Raw genomic sequence first — 16,586 nt, 5'->3', positions numbered from 1 at the left:
ACAACACTTTGCCCTAGGGCTCTACTCATATATGGAAGAACCAGCGTGTACTAATTTGAATAACCAGCAATAAAGGGTATAAGTAATTGCATGTTTGCATACTGGTCTACATTGTTCACTGCTGTGTAGTGTAATTCTGACAAGGGATTTCCAATTAGTAAGCAGATCAGCTCTTGCTGCATTCACATATGAATATCACATACTGCTAAAGTGGTGCCTAAGGATTCTAATCTAGGCTTGAGTGACTAGTGGTAATAATGCATTTTAATCTTAATATTTTGTATTTTATAACATCACATTCACATAAATAGTTGTATAGGACAGTATATTATTATTATTATTATTATTATTATTATTATTATTCTTAATAAAAATATTTGTATTATTATTTATTTTTAGAGTACAGATTCCTCAGCACTGCTGTAGTTGTTTTGTTTTAGCTAAAATGGATGCTAATATTGGAATATCTATCTGTATTTGATACATCAAATTAATATTTATGCTGTACTCTAACAACTATTTGTTCTTTTTTTTCCCCTTAGCTTCTTTGAAAGCCTGTGCTGATGGAGGTGCAAATCATCTATATGATGTCACAGAAGGAGTTCAAGACCGGTACGTTTTAATTTGTTCAATTTTAAACATTGACAAGAAGCAATTTTTATTTAATTGGAAACATAATTGTGTAGTCAGATGTGCAGATATGTAATTGCATTACATTTTTACAGTATATAGTGAATATTAGCTTTAGCCAAACAGTAGATTGGACTTCCGACAGATCTGTAAGTGCTGACAATTAGATAATCACAAGATCGTTGTGTGATTTCCCTGTTTCCCTGCAGCCAGTACTGACAAACAGTTCTGATTTTAAAATAAACATGTGCATGTGTTTTATAGAAATGTATTTTGCATTATGGTCTCCTAATGGTCCTAATTTGGCAAAATCACATTGTTACAATCTTATCACACTGACAAACTTTATAAATAGGTCAACTGCAATTTATTAAAATCGGAAATACATAACTTCATGTTACTTAAATATCTAAATAAAATCAATTGTATATGTGTTGTTAATTTAGGTTTTATCTTAAATGTAACATTCAGTGGACTAGTAACTGTTTCCCCTCCCTAGTAATATTTCCATATCTGTCTGCTTATCTACCTTTATTTTTGTACCATTTAAAGAGGCATGACATTTAAAAAAGGTTCTCTGTTCCATTAACTTTCAGAGAAGAACTTGCCCAAAATACTGGAGAATTTTTAGCATTTTTGCTATAACTCCATTTAAACAGAAATAAAGCCTTGTTGCTTTTTTAAAAAATGTATTTACCTGTCAAAACTATATATATTTTTAACGTATACAAACCAAGATATTGATCTAGGCCCATTTTGGTATATTTCATGCCACCATTTCACCACCAAATGCGAACATCTAAAAAAAAAAATTGGTCACCTCCATCTTAGGTACTGGCAGACAGTCTCCCAATATAAATTGGTTATTATTTTTTTCTATTTTGTGCAGTGTAGGATCCCCCCTCACCCTCCAATCTCCCTGATCCCTCCCAAGCAGCTCTCAAACCCTCCTCCCTCTAACTAGTGTCCGCAATATATATTTATATAGGGGCGGAACTTCCACGGACCATGCCCTGGAGGTCGCCACTCTTGGGGGGCCCGCCGGTCAGCAGATTTATAAATGGCCCTGCTGCTCCTATAATGTGCACAGGGTCGTCTTTAACGTGAGGCAAAAGAGGCAGCTGCCCCGGGCCCAGTCTTTGTTGTGGGGCCCCCAGGCCCAAAGCAACTGCCCCTTGAGCCTGCCCGCAAACCGTTTTCCCAGCTTGCTTAGTACTTTGCTCCTCAGCTCCTCCCCTGCCCGCCCTGCGCCGCATGCCAGCCCTGCCCTGGCAACTGTACATGTACCGGGGTGGGGGGGATCCGCAGGCTGCATCCTGCCTGGTGAACTGCCCTGTCCTGGGACTGATGCCACTGGTGCTGGAGACTGTCCCGACTGAAGTCACTGAGCTGTAAGGTCAGTTTTCATTAATTAATGTTATATCTAGTTCACTAAAGCTGTAGGTGCTGCCTCTGCGGTCATTAGCAGCGTTTCTTGACCTAAATATTGGCTTAAAGAGCGTTCTCCGGTTTCAGCACATAAGTCTATTTGATGGGCTTTAAAAAAATTAAATTAGATAATTGTCTAAATAATTCCTACTGGAATCCTTAGTACATCTTGTGCTAACTGTGGGTGTTGCAAACGATGAGGCTGCGCCTTGTGTTCATGAAAATATGTGAGATGAAAGGACAAACTTTATGTTCCAGCTAAACACTTTCTCACAGATGCAGTAAAATAATGAAAGTGATGTTTTCCAATCCATATAAAACATATGGCACACTTCTATGTTATTTATCTAAGTATACAAATAAAAAAACTGGGCTTCAGTGCATTACTCTTCTATTGGCTCTGGAATGGCTAAATGCATTTGATTCATGGTTGCATCTGAAGGGTAGAAAAAAGCTGTGAAGGTAATGAATGTGCCAAAAACAATCACAAAAATACAATAGTATTAATAATGTACGTGTGTATGTGTGCTTGTATATAAAGCTAAGTGGTAGGTCTGGACTATACCTCAGAGCTCAATGCCAACTCTAAAATAAACTGCGATCCCTCTAACACAGTTAAAAATATGGTAACAAGAGAAGGTGGGTTATAGAGTGGCGCACTAGGCTGAGCTCATAGCAATATAAATATAAAAAATATATAAATATATCAAAAATATAAGATCTAAAAAAGGAGAAGCATACAAAGGGACATATAAAAAACTGTAGTATATATACAAATGAATGAACTAACCATCAGTTAATAGTACCAAAATCAATTTAATGACAGATATGCACAAGATCTAAAGCTTAAAACTTCATAAGGTGCTATAAAACTCTAAAATATACAACTTAATACATCAAACAAGTGATGTGGCCACATCAATAAGTAACTAAATAAACAATAGAATGTTATATAATATTACCTCTAAATAAATAACATCATAAAAATAAAAAACATCATAAAAACTGTCTAAGTCACAAAAACCGAATATTACAGCTATATAGTAATTTCTGGTATAAAAACCGGATAGGAGATGGCAATCTAATATATCCAAATTAGTGTGTCAAAAATCTGTATGATTGTCGATATTGTAGATACAAGTAAATAATGTAGGTAAAAGTTGATAGTCTGCAACCTAAAAATCCATAAAAATCTATTTATGGAAGATATTAACAGGAATAATTGGGGAATAACCTTCACATATGATTATAATGTTAGAACAATTGATTTTCTACATCTCACTATTGAAATTATTGACAATAAAATTCAGACAAAAACGTTTTTCAAAACAGTAGATACAAACAATTTTATACATTTTAATAGTTGTCATTTTGATCAATGGAAGCTTAATGTCCCGAAAGGTCAATTTCTAAGATTAAGGAAAAATTGCTCCACCATTGATGATTATATGAGTCAAGCTAATGTACTGAAAGAAAGATTCGTAGAAAAAGGTTACAATGAGGAATATATAACGGAAGCTATACAGAGTGTAGAAAAAATAGAAAGAAACACGCTTACTAGTAAAAAAGAAAAAAAAACAATCTAACCCCAAAGACTTTGAAACCACATTCATCACACAAAATAGTGCAGATTTTAAACTAATCAAAAAATTATTCACAAACATTGGCATTTAGTCCAGAAAGACCCAATCCTGAGTGAAATCACAGAGAATAAACCTAAGATCGTTTATAGAAAAGCCAAAACATTAAAATCTATTTTAGCCCCTAGTGATTTTAGAAAAAGTAAAAGCCACAATTTAGATGTACATGGAAACAAACTTGAATGGTTCTACCCATGTCACCGGTGCAAAGCCTGTAGTTTCAGTACAAAATGCAAAATGGTAGAAGCCAGTAATTCTGATTCTAAAGTCAAAATTAGAGAAACTATTAGATGTTTTGATAAAAATGTGGTATACATGATACAATGTCCTTGCAAAAAACAATATTTTGGACAGACAAGCAGACCAGTAAGGGATAAGATAAGACAACATCTCCTTAACATAGAATGGGGATATGAGAATCACTTACTTTCCAAACACTTTAAAGATTTCCATGGACAGAAAACTGAAGGTCTATTGTATTGGGGTGTTAAAAATGTGAAACTCCAAAGAGGAGGAAATATAATGAAACCACTTTTATTTGCAGAAGCAGAATTAATTTTTAACTTTGCTACTCTGACCCCAGGTGGACTAAATGCTGAACTTGATCTCAACCCTTTTAACTAATTAAATTATAGATATTAAGACAAACTGTTTCAAATATAGAGCTTTTCTAAAAGAAAATCTGTTTTGGAAAGTTTTAAAGGAATTTTATATAATAATAAAAAAACATTTTTTGTAATTTTTGGATTTTTAATTTGTTTAGCATATATATTTGGTATTTTTATTAATTTCAAATTCCTTTAGTTGATTGGTGTAATATTTTTTACCTTTTGTATTAATATCTTGTCTATTTTAATTATTATTAATGGTTCTACCCTCTACTGTAGAATTCATAAGTTATCAATAAATCAGAGATTTTTTATTTTGAGTGATCAATAGAAGACCCAAAAACATGACATTTAAAAAATTTAAAATTTTATTTGTATATTTAAATCTGCTATTTTACCTTTATAGACTCATTATTTTTATACCTACAACCATAATATAATATATGATTTATGGGATACATAATGACAGACTTGATTCCTTCATCTTTTTTATAACCATTGAGCGAATGTGAATTTTAAGTGATTAGCTAGTTTATGTGTTATAGTTAGTTATTTATATTAGATATTTATGTGTTATATTTAGTTATATACATTAGAGATCATGTGCAGTAGTATTTTTCTTCTACCATTTTTTAAATTCTCAGTTTTCGTAAACTTGAGATATTTTCCTCTATAGCATAATGTAGAGAATTGTATAATAAATATTGGCTATAAGACATAAATCACCACCCACTTCTTATAAGTCAGACCAATTATAATATTAATTGGACATTTTGAAAATATCTGATGTACTAATCTGTGTAATATGGTTTGATACAAGTAACAAATAATAAGACCAGCAATTGATATATGGATAGGCTCAAAATGGACATTGTTCAAGGAATAAAGTTTATTGAAAGTGGCAACATACAGTTAAAAAGGCGGTACAACAAAAGCCCATAAAAAGAGGATTTAGACCTATTGTAAGTCATCTTGATAAAGGCACAACGTGCCGAAACGCATAGAGGAATGACTTGCAACTTGTTAACTACCAAGTACGAAAATGACACTATTTGATTTTGGTGTCTGGAACACGACTGAGTGTTTTAAATTTGGAACGTTTTTCCGCTATCCGGATTGGACAAACAAGTCAGGTGACGAAGAAACGTACATGCTGACAGTGAAGACGCTGGAGTCACGCTTGGGAGTGAAGTGAAACTCAGCGTGAAGTGCTCACAGCTGATTGCTCTGTCGAGAGCGTGGTAACAGCATCGGAGCCGCTCGCAGCCACTAAGTCTGTCAGGTACGTTAAACAACATACTCACTAATCCATCATTGATTTTTAACCTACTACTGACCGGTCAGTGATTTATGTGATTTACCATACTAACTGGGATTTATGAGAATACTGAACTGAGATTACAAAACATTCTACATTATTTACTTGTATCTACAATATCGACAATCATACGGATTTTTTACACACTAATTTGGATATATTAGATTGCCATCTCCTATCCGGTTTTTATACCAGAAATTACTATATAGGGAGTGCAGAATTATTAGGCAAATGAGTATTTTGACCACATCATCCTCTTTATGCATGTTGTCTTACTCCAAGCTGTATAGGCTCGAAAGCCTACTACCAATTAAGCATATTAGGTGATGTGAATCTCTGTAATGAGAAGGGGTGTGGTCTAATGACATCAACATCCTATATCAGGTGTGCATAATTATTAGGCAACTTCCTTTCCTTTGGCAAAATGGGTCAAAAGAAGGACTTGACAGGCTCAGAAAAGTCAAAAATAGTGAGATATCTTGCAGAGGGATGCAGCACTCTTAAAATTGCAAAGCTTCTGAAGCGTGATCATCGAGCAATCAAGCGTTTCATTCAAAATAGTCAACAGGGTCGCAAGAAGCGTGTGGAAAAACCAAGGCGCAAAATAACTGCCCATGAACTGAGAAAAGTCAAGCGTGCAGCTGCCAAGATGCCACTTGCCACCAGTTTGGCCATATTTCAGAGCTGCAACATCACTGGAGTGCCCAAAAGCACAAGGTGTGCTATACTCAGAGACATGGCCAAGGTAAGAAAGGCTGAAAGACGACCACCACTGAACAAGACACACAAGCTGAAACGTCAAGACTGGGCCAAGAAATATCTCAAGACTGATTTTTCTAAGGTTTTATGGACTGATGAAATGAGAGCGAGTCTTGATGGGCCAGATGGATGGGCCCGTGGCTGGATTGGTAAAGGGCAGAGAGCTCCAGTCCGACTCAGACGCCAGCAAGGTGGAGGTGGAGTACTGGTTTGGGCTGGTATCATCAAAGATGAGCTTGTGGGGCCTTTTCGGGTTGAGGATGGAGTCAAGCTCAACTCCCAGTCCTACTGCCAGTTTCTGGAAGACACCTTCTTCAAGCAGTGGTACAGGAAGAAGTCTGCATCCTTCAAGAAAAACATGATTTTCATGCAGGACAATGCTCCATCACACGCGTCCAAGTACTCCACAGCGTGGCTGGCAAGAAAGAGTATAAAAAAAGAAAATCTAATGACATGGCCTTTTTCACCTGATCTGAACCCCATTGAGAACCTGTGGTCCATCATCAAATGTGAGATTTACAAGGAGGGAAAACAGTACACCTCTCTGAACAGTGTCTGGGAGGCTGTGGTTGCTGCTGCACGCAATGTTGATGGTGAACAGATCAAAACACTGACAGAATCCAGGGATGGCAGGCTTTTGAGTGTCCTTGCAAAGAAAGGTGGCTATATTGGTCACTGATTTGTTTTTGTTTTGTTTTTGAATGTCAGAAATGTATATTTGTGAATGTTGAGATGTTATATTGGTTTCACTGGTAAAAATAAATAATTGAAATGGGTATATATTTGTTTTTTGTTAAGTTGCCTAATAATTATGCACAGTAATAGTCACCTGCACACACAGATATCCCCCTAAAATAGCTAAAACTAAAAACAAACTAAAAACTACTTCCAAAAATATTCAGCTTTGATATTAATGAGTTTTTTGGGTTCATTGAGAACATGGTTGTTGTTCAATAATAAAATTAATCCTCAAAAATACAACTTGCCTAATAATTCTGCACTCCCTGTATATCTGTAATATTCATTTTTTTGTGACTTATCTCTTAGACAGTTTTTATGATGTTTTTTATTTTTATGATGTTATTTATTTAGAGGTAATATTATATAGCATTCTATTGTTTATTTAGTTATTTATTGATGTGGCCACATCACTTGTTTGATGTATTAAGTCGTATATTTTAGAGTTTTATAGCACCTTATGAAGTTTTAAGCTTTAGATCTTGTGCATATCTGTCATTAAATTGATTTTGATTTTGGTACTATTAACTGATGGTTAGTTCATTCATTTGTATATATATATACTACCGTTTTTTATATGTCCCTTTTTATGCTTCTCCTTTTTTAGATCTTATATTTTTGATATATGTGTGCTTGTATAAGTGTGTGCATGTGTGTCTGTCTTTTGGCTACCAAATTAGGGCAGTTCCATTTTAGATTTTATCAGGGGATGTGCAATGTTGGTGTTTTAACCAATAGTTTCATATAAATCTATTGTATTATTTTATATGTATATATTGATTTAAAAATGTGAAGCATGCAGAATTTTTTTTCCAAACACATTAAATATTTTTTCCCCAGTATTTTTATTAAAAAAAAAAAAAAAGTAGTACTGCAATGAATACTTTTTTATTACATAAATATATGGAAATAAAAATGTAAAGTACTATAATGTGTTGTGTATCGTTATTTTCCATAATGGGTTACAAAGACCAGTACACACACAAGTAAAGTCAGTAATATGCTGGTGGGCTAGCCTTGCAATACCCCATGCCTATAGATATAGTATATGTATTGATATAGTGTATATGTATATATATATATATATATGTGTGTGTGTGTGTGTGTGTGTATGTATATATATATATATATATATATATATATATATATATATATATGTATATATATATGTGTGTGTATATATATATTTTTTTTTCATAAATGGAAAGAGTCCACAGCTGTATTCATTACTTTTGGGAATTCAGAACCTGGCCACCAGGTGGAGGCAAAGACACCCCAGCCAAAGGCTTAAATACCTCTCCCACTCCCCTCATCCCCCAGTCATTCTTTGCCTTTCGTCCCAGGAGATCATGTTTCTCATGAGGAATACGAATTGGCCCGGGTGATACATGCCCTTCAGTTATGTTCAGAATACCGTCTTAGAGTGCTCAATTTCTCGGGAAATCAAGGGGCCGCTGAGCCATCCGTCTCTGGGGTTTCCGTTCCCCGAGTAATGAGTTCCCTACCACCAACGCTTACTAGACATGCAGGTAACCCAGATTTTGCTTATCCTTCTCTAGAAGGTGGCTTGTTCCCCCCGGAGGTCATGGCACGTTTTCGCATGTCCATTGTTATGGCACTGGAACATCTGCATGTGCTTACAATACTGTACGTGTTCTGTTGACCGGGGCTCTTCAGGCATGGGTTGGCCTGCTAAGCTCTCCGGGGGAACGACTGTCCCTGAGGCCTCAGGGAGTCAACCTTCGGGTTAGGGGTCGTCTTCTGCTCTGCTGAGGGTATGCTGTGCCTTTCGTTACAGACTGACACGCCTTCATGTCCTTTTGAGACACGTTCTGGCGTTGTTAGAGGATCCCATCCTTAACGGTTATGGGAATTATTAGTCTTCCACTTCAAATGGCTTGCAGAATTAGCTATATGAGTATGACGTAATCTTCTTATAGCCTTGTATACTGAGTATCCTTTCCAGTCCTGAGCTGTAAGAACAGGATCCGGTCCTAGCGGGTGTGACTGTTCTTCTTGGGCGATAACCTACGGGTTGCCTTATCTTTTATTTATATATTAGGTTAGGATGTTTTTTCTTCTTAAATGGAAAGAGTCCACAGCTGCATTCACTACTTTTGGGAAAATAAGAACCTGGCCACCATGAGGAGGCAAAGACACCCCATCCAAAGGCTTAAATACTCCTCCACTCCCCTCATCCCCCAGTCATTCTTTGCCTTTCGTCCCAGGAGGTTGACAGAGACGTGTCAGAATTTTTAATTTTTGTTTTTTGTCTCTTATGGAGGGTAGTACTCTTCGGCATGGGACCGGAGTTTTAAGTAGTCCTGTCAGTCTCTCAGTGAGGGCTAGGATGAAAGTTAGAGTCCGGAGATGCAAGGATAGTCTTTCTGCGAAACCATCCCGACTCATATTAACAGCTCCTCAAGCAATCGGTGTTGTCGAACTTTGCTCCGCTGCCTGCTTTCTTCTCCATGGCGGAGGCCATGCCACTATTCTTCACATTTGAAAAGCTGTGTTCCTGTTCCACGGCGTGGATTCCGGTAAGATCGTTTCATTTTACTTTATTGTCAATGTACTGTAATGTGAATGTTTTCATAAAAGATTACCACACCTTTGCAGGTCTAACTATATGACATAAGGGTCTCAGTGAGTCTCTGTTAGTATCTTGGAATCGAGGGTTAATATCTCCTGAGGGGGGTTATTGAACAGGGGGGTTTATAATCATGTTTGTTATGTGATTTAACCTGCTTATGTGTGATATTTATGGGCTTGTGGTTGGAACTTTGAGGCCTTTGGAAGTGACACAGCCTTTTGGTTGGGAGCGCTTTTTTGGACTGTTCGGTTCACCTTGTGTTTGGCCGTGGTTACGTTCTGTTCCCTATTTCCGCATTCCTAACCATGTGGCGAAGGAGATATTCTAGTCCGCAGGGGTCTGGTCATTAGAGGTGGTAAATGTCCCAGCCATTGTGGGTGTCAGGTGCCGTTTTTGTTTTCATACTTTAGTCCATATTGATATTTCCTCTATCCAGTTATGGAGGATTCTGATGCTGAGACTGTGCTCGTTTTAGATTCAGTTACGGAGGATTCTGATACCGAGACTATTTTGATTTCAGATTCTGTGTCCGGTGACGAATCCGGATTGGCCTCGTTGACACATTTCGACCAGTTTTGTTCCGTATGCCATTTCAGAGCGCCTTGTTCCTCAGGCTCAGAGAATCAAGGGACAGCTGAGCCATCCGCCTCTGGGGGTCCTGTCCGCTGAGAGGCGATTTCCCTACCAATTCATACTTCTACACATGCAGGTAACCCAGTTTCTGATTCCTCCATGCAGGGTGGCGTGTTCCCCCTGGAGGTTGCAGCACGTTTTTGCTTCCACATAATGTTGGCGATTGTTCATCTGCAGAGTCCAGACATTTATTTTATGTGCTCGTGCCCTATTGTCCCAGGGCTTCTGCCTTGAGGAGGGCATCTACAGTTCCGCGGGTGTAACTGTCCCTGTGTATTGCTCAGACATGTTTTTCAGTTATTGACTGACCCTATCATTACCAGCTATGGGGATTTTCGAATGGTGCACCTCATTAGACATGTGGGGATGAGGTAATCTCCTGATTGTCATTTGTTTGAGATCTTTCCCAGTTTTTGAAATATAGGGCTCCGTATGGCTGGTCCTGTGGTTAGGCCTGTGTCTTTTTGGGCGTTTACCTCCGGTTTGCCTTATATTTTATTTACATCCGATGGAATGTCTTTTATTTCTTTTTGTTTCCTTCGGGAACCTTCTGGAATTGATACTCTTTATTACTTCTTTGGAAGTTGTTTTGGACATGTTAGTCCTATGTTAAAAATGACTGATTTCTATTTTTTCCCCTGTGAGGGAGAATTTATGCAGCTTGCCGGTTAAGACCCTAGGTGCAGGCTGGTCCTGTCAGGCTCGTTCGGTCTTGCGGCTGTTCAGACATGTGGTGCTGTTCTGCTCGGCTGGTTCGGTAGAAGCGCCAAGTTCCCAGGGTATTATTATTTTTCATGTTCAACTAAGCATTCGAGAGGACCTGTGGGTCCGTGAGGTAGGAAGGATTATTTCAGTCCTTATAGCTTTCAGTTATAGATGGCCGGGCAGGGGAATTTCCCGCTGCATCACTCTATCTGACATCTGATTTCATAAGAACCTAGAGCCTCCCCCATGTGGTGGAGGGTTGGAGGGCTTAACGCCCCTTACCGCAGTTGAGCGGTTTGGCCTTCATTTTTAGGCCTCTGGATTTGTCCTTTTGGGCTTGATCCAACAGCTTGTACAGGATAGCTGTTTAGCATGCGGAAGGTTTGCAGTTTGAAACTAGTTGCAGCTCTTGACACCTTACAGGTGTACGCGTAAGCTGTTTATATTGTATCTATATGCAGCTCTTACTCTTTGACATGTACTGTCTGTCTGAGTCCTTTGGGTCTTCTTCCATTCTCTCTGGGTGAGTTGGATCTCCTTTTAGGGATCTGTGTTTCCGGGTGATGGTTGTTCCCTGCGGGGACTTTGTTCAGCTCAGGGTTTTCAGGAGCTGAGGTAGGCTTAGTGCCTTTCTCTTCCTTGTGTAATCTGCTTGTGCGGAGGTGATATGGAGACTAGTCCTGATAGTAGGATTTTTTTGACCTCGAGGTATCCCTTGGTTGTCCTGAGGCTTTGAGAAGTATCTTCATATGACTTCTAGCCTTGCTCCTTGGAGTGTTGGCCTTTAGATAGGGGTGGTTCCTTACTTTGGTCGGGGCTTTCGAGTTCTTCTCGCTATCCAGATTCTCTGGATATGCATCCATATCCCTTGAGTCGGGCTTTTTGGCCAGTTGGGGTGTTTAGTTCTAGGGTAAGATTTGCCTGAACTATTAGGTGCCCGGACCGGTTTTTCTCCCTGAGACTTCCGGTTGCTGAAGCTTCGCTTGGCCTTTTTCCTGACCCAGTTTTGGGTGCTTTTGGAATCTTGGATCTCAGGGCTGGTCGGGGTGTTTAACGGTTGTGGGAACTTTTCCATCTACCTGACCTGGTCATGGTTGGCTTGGTTTTCTGAGTATTTTTTATTCCACACGAGTAGCCCATGTTATCTAGTGGTTAGCTGTGTGGCTTGTGCCTCAAGGGTTGTTAGTTCATACCTAGCTGCTGGCACTGGATGTCCAATTTCTGGTGCACCTTAGGGTTGCATTCTTCTGGTCAGCTTGCCAGTGTTCCTGTGGATTCTCTGCTCTGCAGGCGAATGGATTGGCTGTGCCTCTGCTTGGCAAGCTACTTGTAGGGGGGTCCTTTTCTAGGACATCTGTGTTGGGAATTTCTCTTCCCATTAGCCGGTGGCTTAGGCCTTAAGGACAGTTGTTGCCCTTCCGGCATCATCCATTTTTTTTAGGGGATATTCTCCTCCCTATGGAGATGGAGTCCTTGTTTGGGGCTTCTCCTGGATGGGAGGTGGAAAAGTGGAATTGGTTCCCCCTGGGGTCTTGCTGGCTCCAAGTCAGACTTGTTGGGCCATTATTTTGATAGATCCTTAGGTCTATGGCCTTGTTGTCTGTTTTCAGAGTCGGGTTGTACTTGTACTCTGTAGGGATGGTTGTGCTATCCTTACGCTCGTTCCTGTCTTCGATCTCTGAGGCTGGGTTGGTCCAGCTGGGTGTGGGTCTGCAGGTCAGGATGGCCGAGCAGTCTAAAGCACTGCGTTCGGGTCACAGTCTCCTCTGGATGTGTGAGCTTGTTGAGTCTATCCTGTTAGCTCAGTCTGCTAATTTATAGATTTTCCTTTCAACTTGCTCCATTGATTTCAGAAGAATATTTACTCTTCATTCGGGTTCTGAAGGTATACTTTCCTTCTCGGGGGGCCTCGATTGAGGTTTTGTGTTCCCCTTTTTAGGGACCTGTGTGTAGGTCCAGCGACTTAGGTTGCCTGGAGCATGCCCTCTGTCCAGGGGTTGCTTTTGCGGTCTGTTTCTTGCTTGACTGCTTCTTCTTCCTCACAAGTACCCTCTGTGTTGTCCTGTTATGGACTCTGTTTTCTCACACTGGGTGTATTACACACTTTTTCACGGTCGAATGCCTTTGTGTTCTATGGTCAGACACTGGGAGGACTTTGCCTCTTCAGTTACATTCTGTGCTTGCTGGATGTTGGAGAGATGTCTGTTCTGTCTCTATGCCTGGTCTTATCCCGGGTTTTACTTGGTATAGGTGTTGCCGCCTTTCCCTTTTTGGGTCTCTATGAGCTGGGCTCACTCTTGGAGGTGTTCTTTTTTGTATTAGGGGACCTTTCGATTTCCTCTGTTTTCCTTTGCCTTGTCCCCTTGGGGGTTTTGGCTGGTGTCCCCTTCATTTGTGGGGGTGGAGCGGTGGTGGACCATCTGTTGGGCGACGGTGTCTCCTGGAGGACTGTTGGCTCAGTCGAGACTGTTTGCGGTCTCTAGTTTGGCTTTTGGACTAACTGTGAGTCAGTGTCATTGGGGCTTTTCCTCTTAAAATGTTCTCGCTTCGGACGAAGCAGGATTTTTTATTGGGTAGAGGTTCAGGCCTGGTGTCCTCAGTATGGGCCGCCTATTGTACCCTCCCGTCTTGGCATTCAGTGTCCAAAAGTAATGAATGCAGCTGTGGACTCTTTCCATTTAAGAAGAAAAACATAAATTATGCTTACCTGATAATTTCCTTTTCTTCTGATGGAAAGAGTCCACAGCTCCCCACCCGTAATTTTATGTGGGGCGTCCTTCTATTCTTCTGGCACCTTTTCACCCTGATATTTCTTCTACTGTTTCTTGTTCCTCGGCTGAATGACTGGGGGATGAGGGCAGTGGGAGGAGTATTTAAGCCTTTGGCTGGGGTGTCTTTGCCTACTCCTGGTGGCCAGGTTCTTATTTTCCCAAAAGTAATGAATGCAGCTGTGGACTCTTTCCATCAGAAGAAAAGGAAATTATCAGGTCACTTTAGCTCATTTTTGTTAGTCCTATGTTTGTCTACTGTTTATTCTCTATCTCTGGGGATGTCTATTTGCGTGCCTTGACGGTATCGACCCTGTGTTTCAGGCTGGTCCTGATTGGGTTTCAGCTTATTCTGTCTTGTGGCCTATTTCAGACACATTGGGGCCGGTTGGGGCGCCAAGTGTTTTACATTATTATTTGTGTTATTCCTTGTTTTCCTTTACATGTTCAGGGACCTGAGGTTCCGCAGGGCATGGGGGATTGGTTCAGTCCTTTTTAGTCTTTCTAGCTGATCGACTGGAACTCAGTGAGGTTCCGCTGCGACACTCTTGGTTGTTTCCGTTATTTCATCGGGACTTATAGATTTTCCTTTCCCGCATGGGTTGGAAGTTTGGAGGACTTAGGGCATCCTTGCCGCCGATTCCTGGCGGTCATGCCTTTCAGGGGCTCCTTGGAATTGTCCTTTTCCTGGACTTGTTCCTTTTGAGGTTCTCTTCCTTCGGGTTGGGATTTCTGAATTTGTCCATTCTCCTTAACGGTTTGGCCGCATTATGGGTGATGCAAGGTAGCCTTGGGGTTAGAGAAATAGTCATCTGATGATTATACTTTCTTTAAGGAGGGCCGTGTGGCTTTCCTGCTTCGAGAGTTTGCTGTCTCCCTATCAGGGACGTTAGGCTGGGTTGTCTCCTTCCCCAAGCTTCGCTTAAGGGTTTCTTCTACCGGGGTTTGGGATGCTCTGCATTCTTTTTCCTTGGGTCTGGTCCTCTGGTTTCGTACCATGAGGAGATATGGAGACTAGCCTTTGTTCTACTTGCTCTTCGGGTGACTGTCACTGATGTTCTCCCTTGGTATCTAGAGTCTTGGCCCACCTTTGTCGTGCCCTAGCTCCTTTTTGGAGTGTTGGACACTTGTAAGGGGTATTCTCTTCCTTTTGGGTTGAGATTTATGAGTGAGTCTTGTCCCTTTTCTCTGGGTTAGTCCGGTTATTCCCCTGTGAGGTCTGATTTTTCAGACAGGGAATTTGTGTTCCCTGGGGCGTTGTTTGTTTTAAACAATTCTGGGGCTTGGGCTTTCGCCTAAGGACTGGCTAGTGAAACCTGCGAGCAGCTTGGCCAGGGTTTATGTGCGCTTGCGGATATGTTCCTTATGGCTTGCCTTATCTTTGAACGATGTATACTCCATTTCGGGGGGAGTTCTTTCTGTGTTCATCAGGTCGTCTGGATGTTTTTCATTCGTGTTTTGTTTTAATCAGTCTCTGGCTCATGTCATGTGAGCATGTGCACTGTTTTTCTCTGTGCCCTTACCTTTGGGGGGGTTGTTTGTCCTTCTTAAGAGGGGGGGGGGGTCCTCACTCTGGAGGGTTGTTGTCCTGTCTTGTGTACAGGAGGCTGGGACAGGTGTTTTTAGCCTGTAAGGGTTTACCCCTCTGAGGATTGTTCTGTTCCATCTGGGGAGAATGGAATCTCCATGTTGAGACTGTCAGTATGCTGGGTATTCATTGGGGTCTCTTGCATTTTGCTATGTTCATCTCCTGCGGGGTTCTCCTTGAGAGTACCTATATTGAAGGAGTTCATGGGTTATCATCTGAGATCTGTTGGAGGGCCTGAGTCCTCTCCATTCCGTCCTTCCCTAGGGGTTGGTGATTGGGGTCCTTTCTGTTCCCCTGTTTTTCAGACCTGCCTGTCGCTTGGGCTAGCCCGTTGTGGAGCAGGATCTGAGATCTGTTGTCCGTCCTCGGGTACTTTGAGGTTTGGTGAGCCTCCTTAAAGTTCTGTGCTTCTCCATGTTCCAGATATTTGAGTAGGTCTGGCGGCTTTTAGATAGCCTGTGATGTGCCCACTATTTAGTGGATGTTTAGCAGTCTGACGATTGGGGTTGTTATCTCTTTTCAGCTGCTCTTCCTTGCCTACAAGTATTCTATTAGAGTCATCCTGGTATGACTGTGGCGTGTGGTGTTGACCAAGGTGTTCGCTAATCTGGGTTTGCTGCACATGTTTGATCTCTGACTATTTAGGTATTCTGAGTTATCTTGTGACCTGAAGACTCTCTCTTCAGTTGTCTTTTAGCATGTGGTTGCACTGTCTTTAGGAGAAGTTTTCTTCTTGGGTTCAGAGTCCCGGGTTAGCCTTGTGGTTTCTGTAAGTTCCGGGGTCTGGGCGTTGCCTGCCTTGATTCTTCAGACCAGTTCAGGTCTTGGTCGGTTTGGCCTGGGCTCGGGGTTCCTTATTTTTCTTTTGGAACTGGTTGCATCTTATTTAGGGACCTTTCGGCAATCCTTAATTTTATTTCCACGTCTTCTCCTTTTTTTGGGAGTTGTCGATAGTTGATCCCCTCTCTAGTAAGGGGGTGTTGTTGGGGACCAACTGCTGGGTGGCGGTGTCTCCTTGAGGCGTGTTGGCTCAGTTGAGTCTATTGCTGCGGTCTCTAGCCAGGCTTATGGACTATCTGCGGGTCAGTGTCCTTGGGCTTTTTCTTTTCAAAGTTTTCTCGGCTTCGGACGAAGCAGGGTTTTTGGGTAGGGTTGCAGGCCCGGTGCCCTCAGAATGG

At 40.9% G+C, this 16,586-nt stretch overlaps 1 protein-coding gene across 2 annotated transcripts in view; it reads left to right on the top strand.

The window, feature by feature from the left end:
- TPK1 (thiamin pyrophosphokinase 1) overlaps positions 1-16,586 on the top strand; it is a 1,063,326-nt gene that overhangs the window by 356,528 nt on the left and 690,212 nt on the right. For both annotated transcript variants that reach the window (XM_053714558.1, XM_053714559.1), the window contains exon 4: positions 543-612. In XM_053714558.1, the coding sequence (XP_053570533.1) occupies positions 543-612 (70 nt within the window). The remainder of the gene's footprint in view (positions 1-542; positions 613-16,586) is intronic.

The sequence above is a fragment of the Bombina bombina genome, chromosome 5 (assembly GCF_027579735.1).
Source record: "Bombina bombina isolate aBomBom1 chromosome 5, aBomBom1.pri, whole genome shotgun sequence".
In the NCBI taxonomy this organism is placed as follows: domain Eukaryota; kingdom Metazoa; phylum Chordata; class Amphibia; order Anura; family Bombinatoridae; genus Bombina; species Bombina bombina.
The sequence above is the reverse complement of the archived record's forward strand: the minus strand, read 5'-3'. Positions and strand labels throughout refer to the sequence as shown.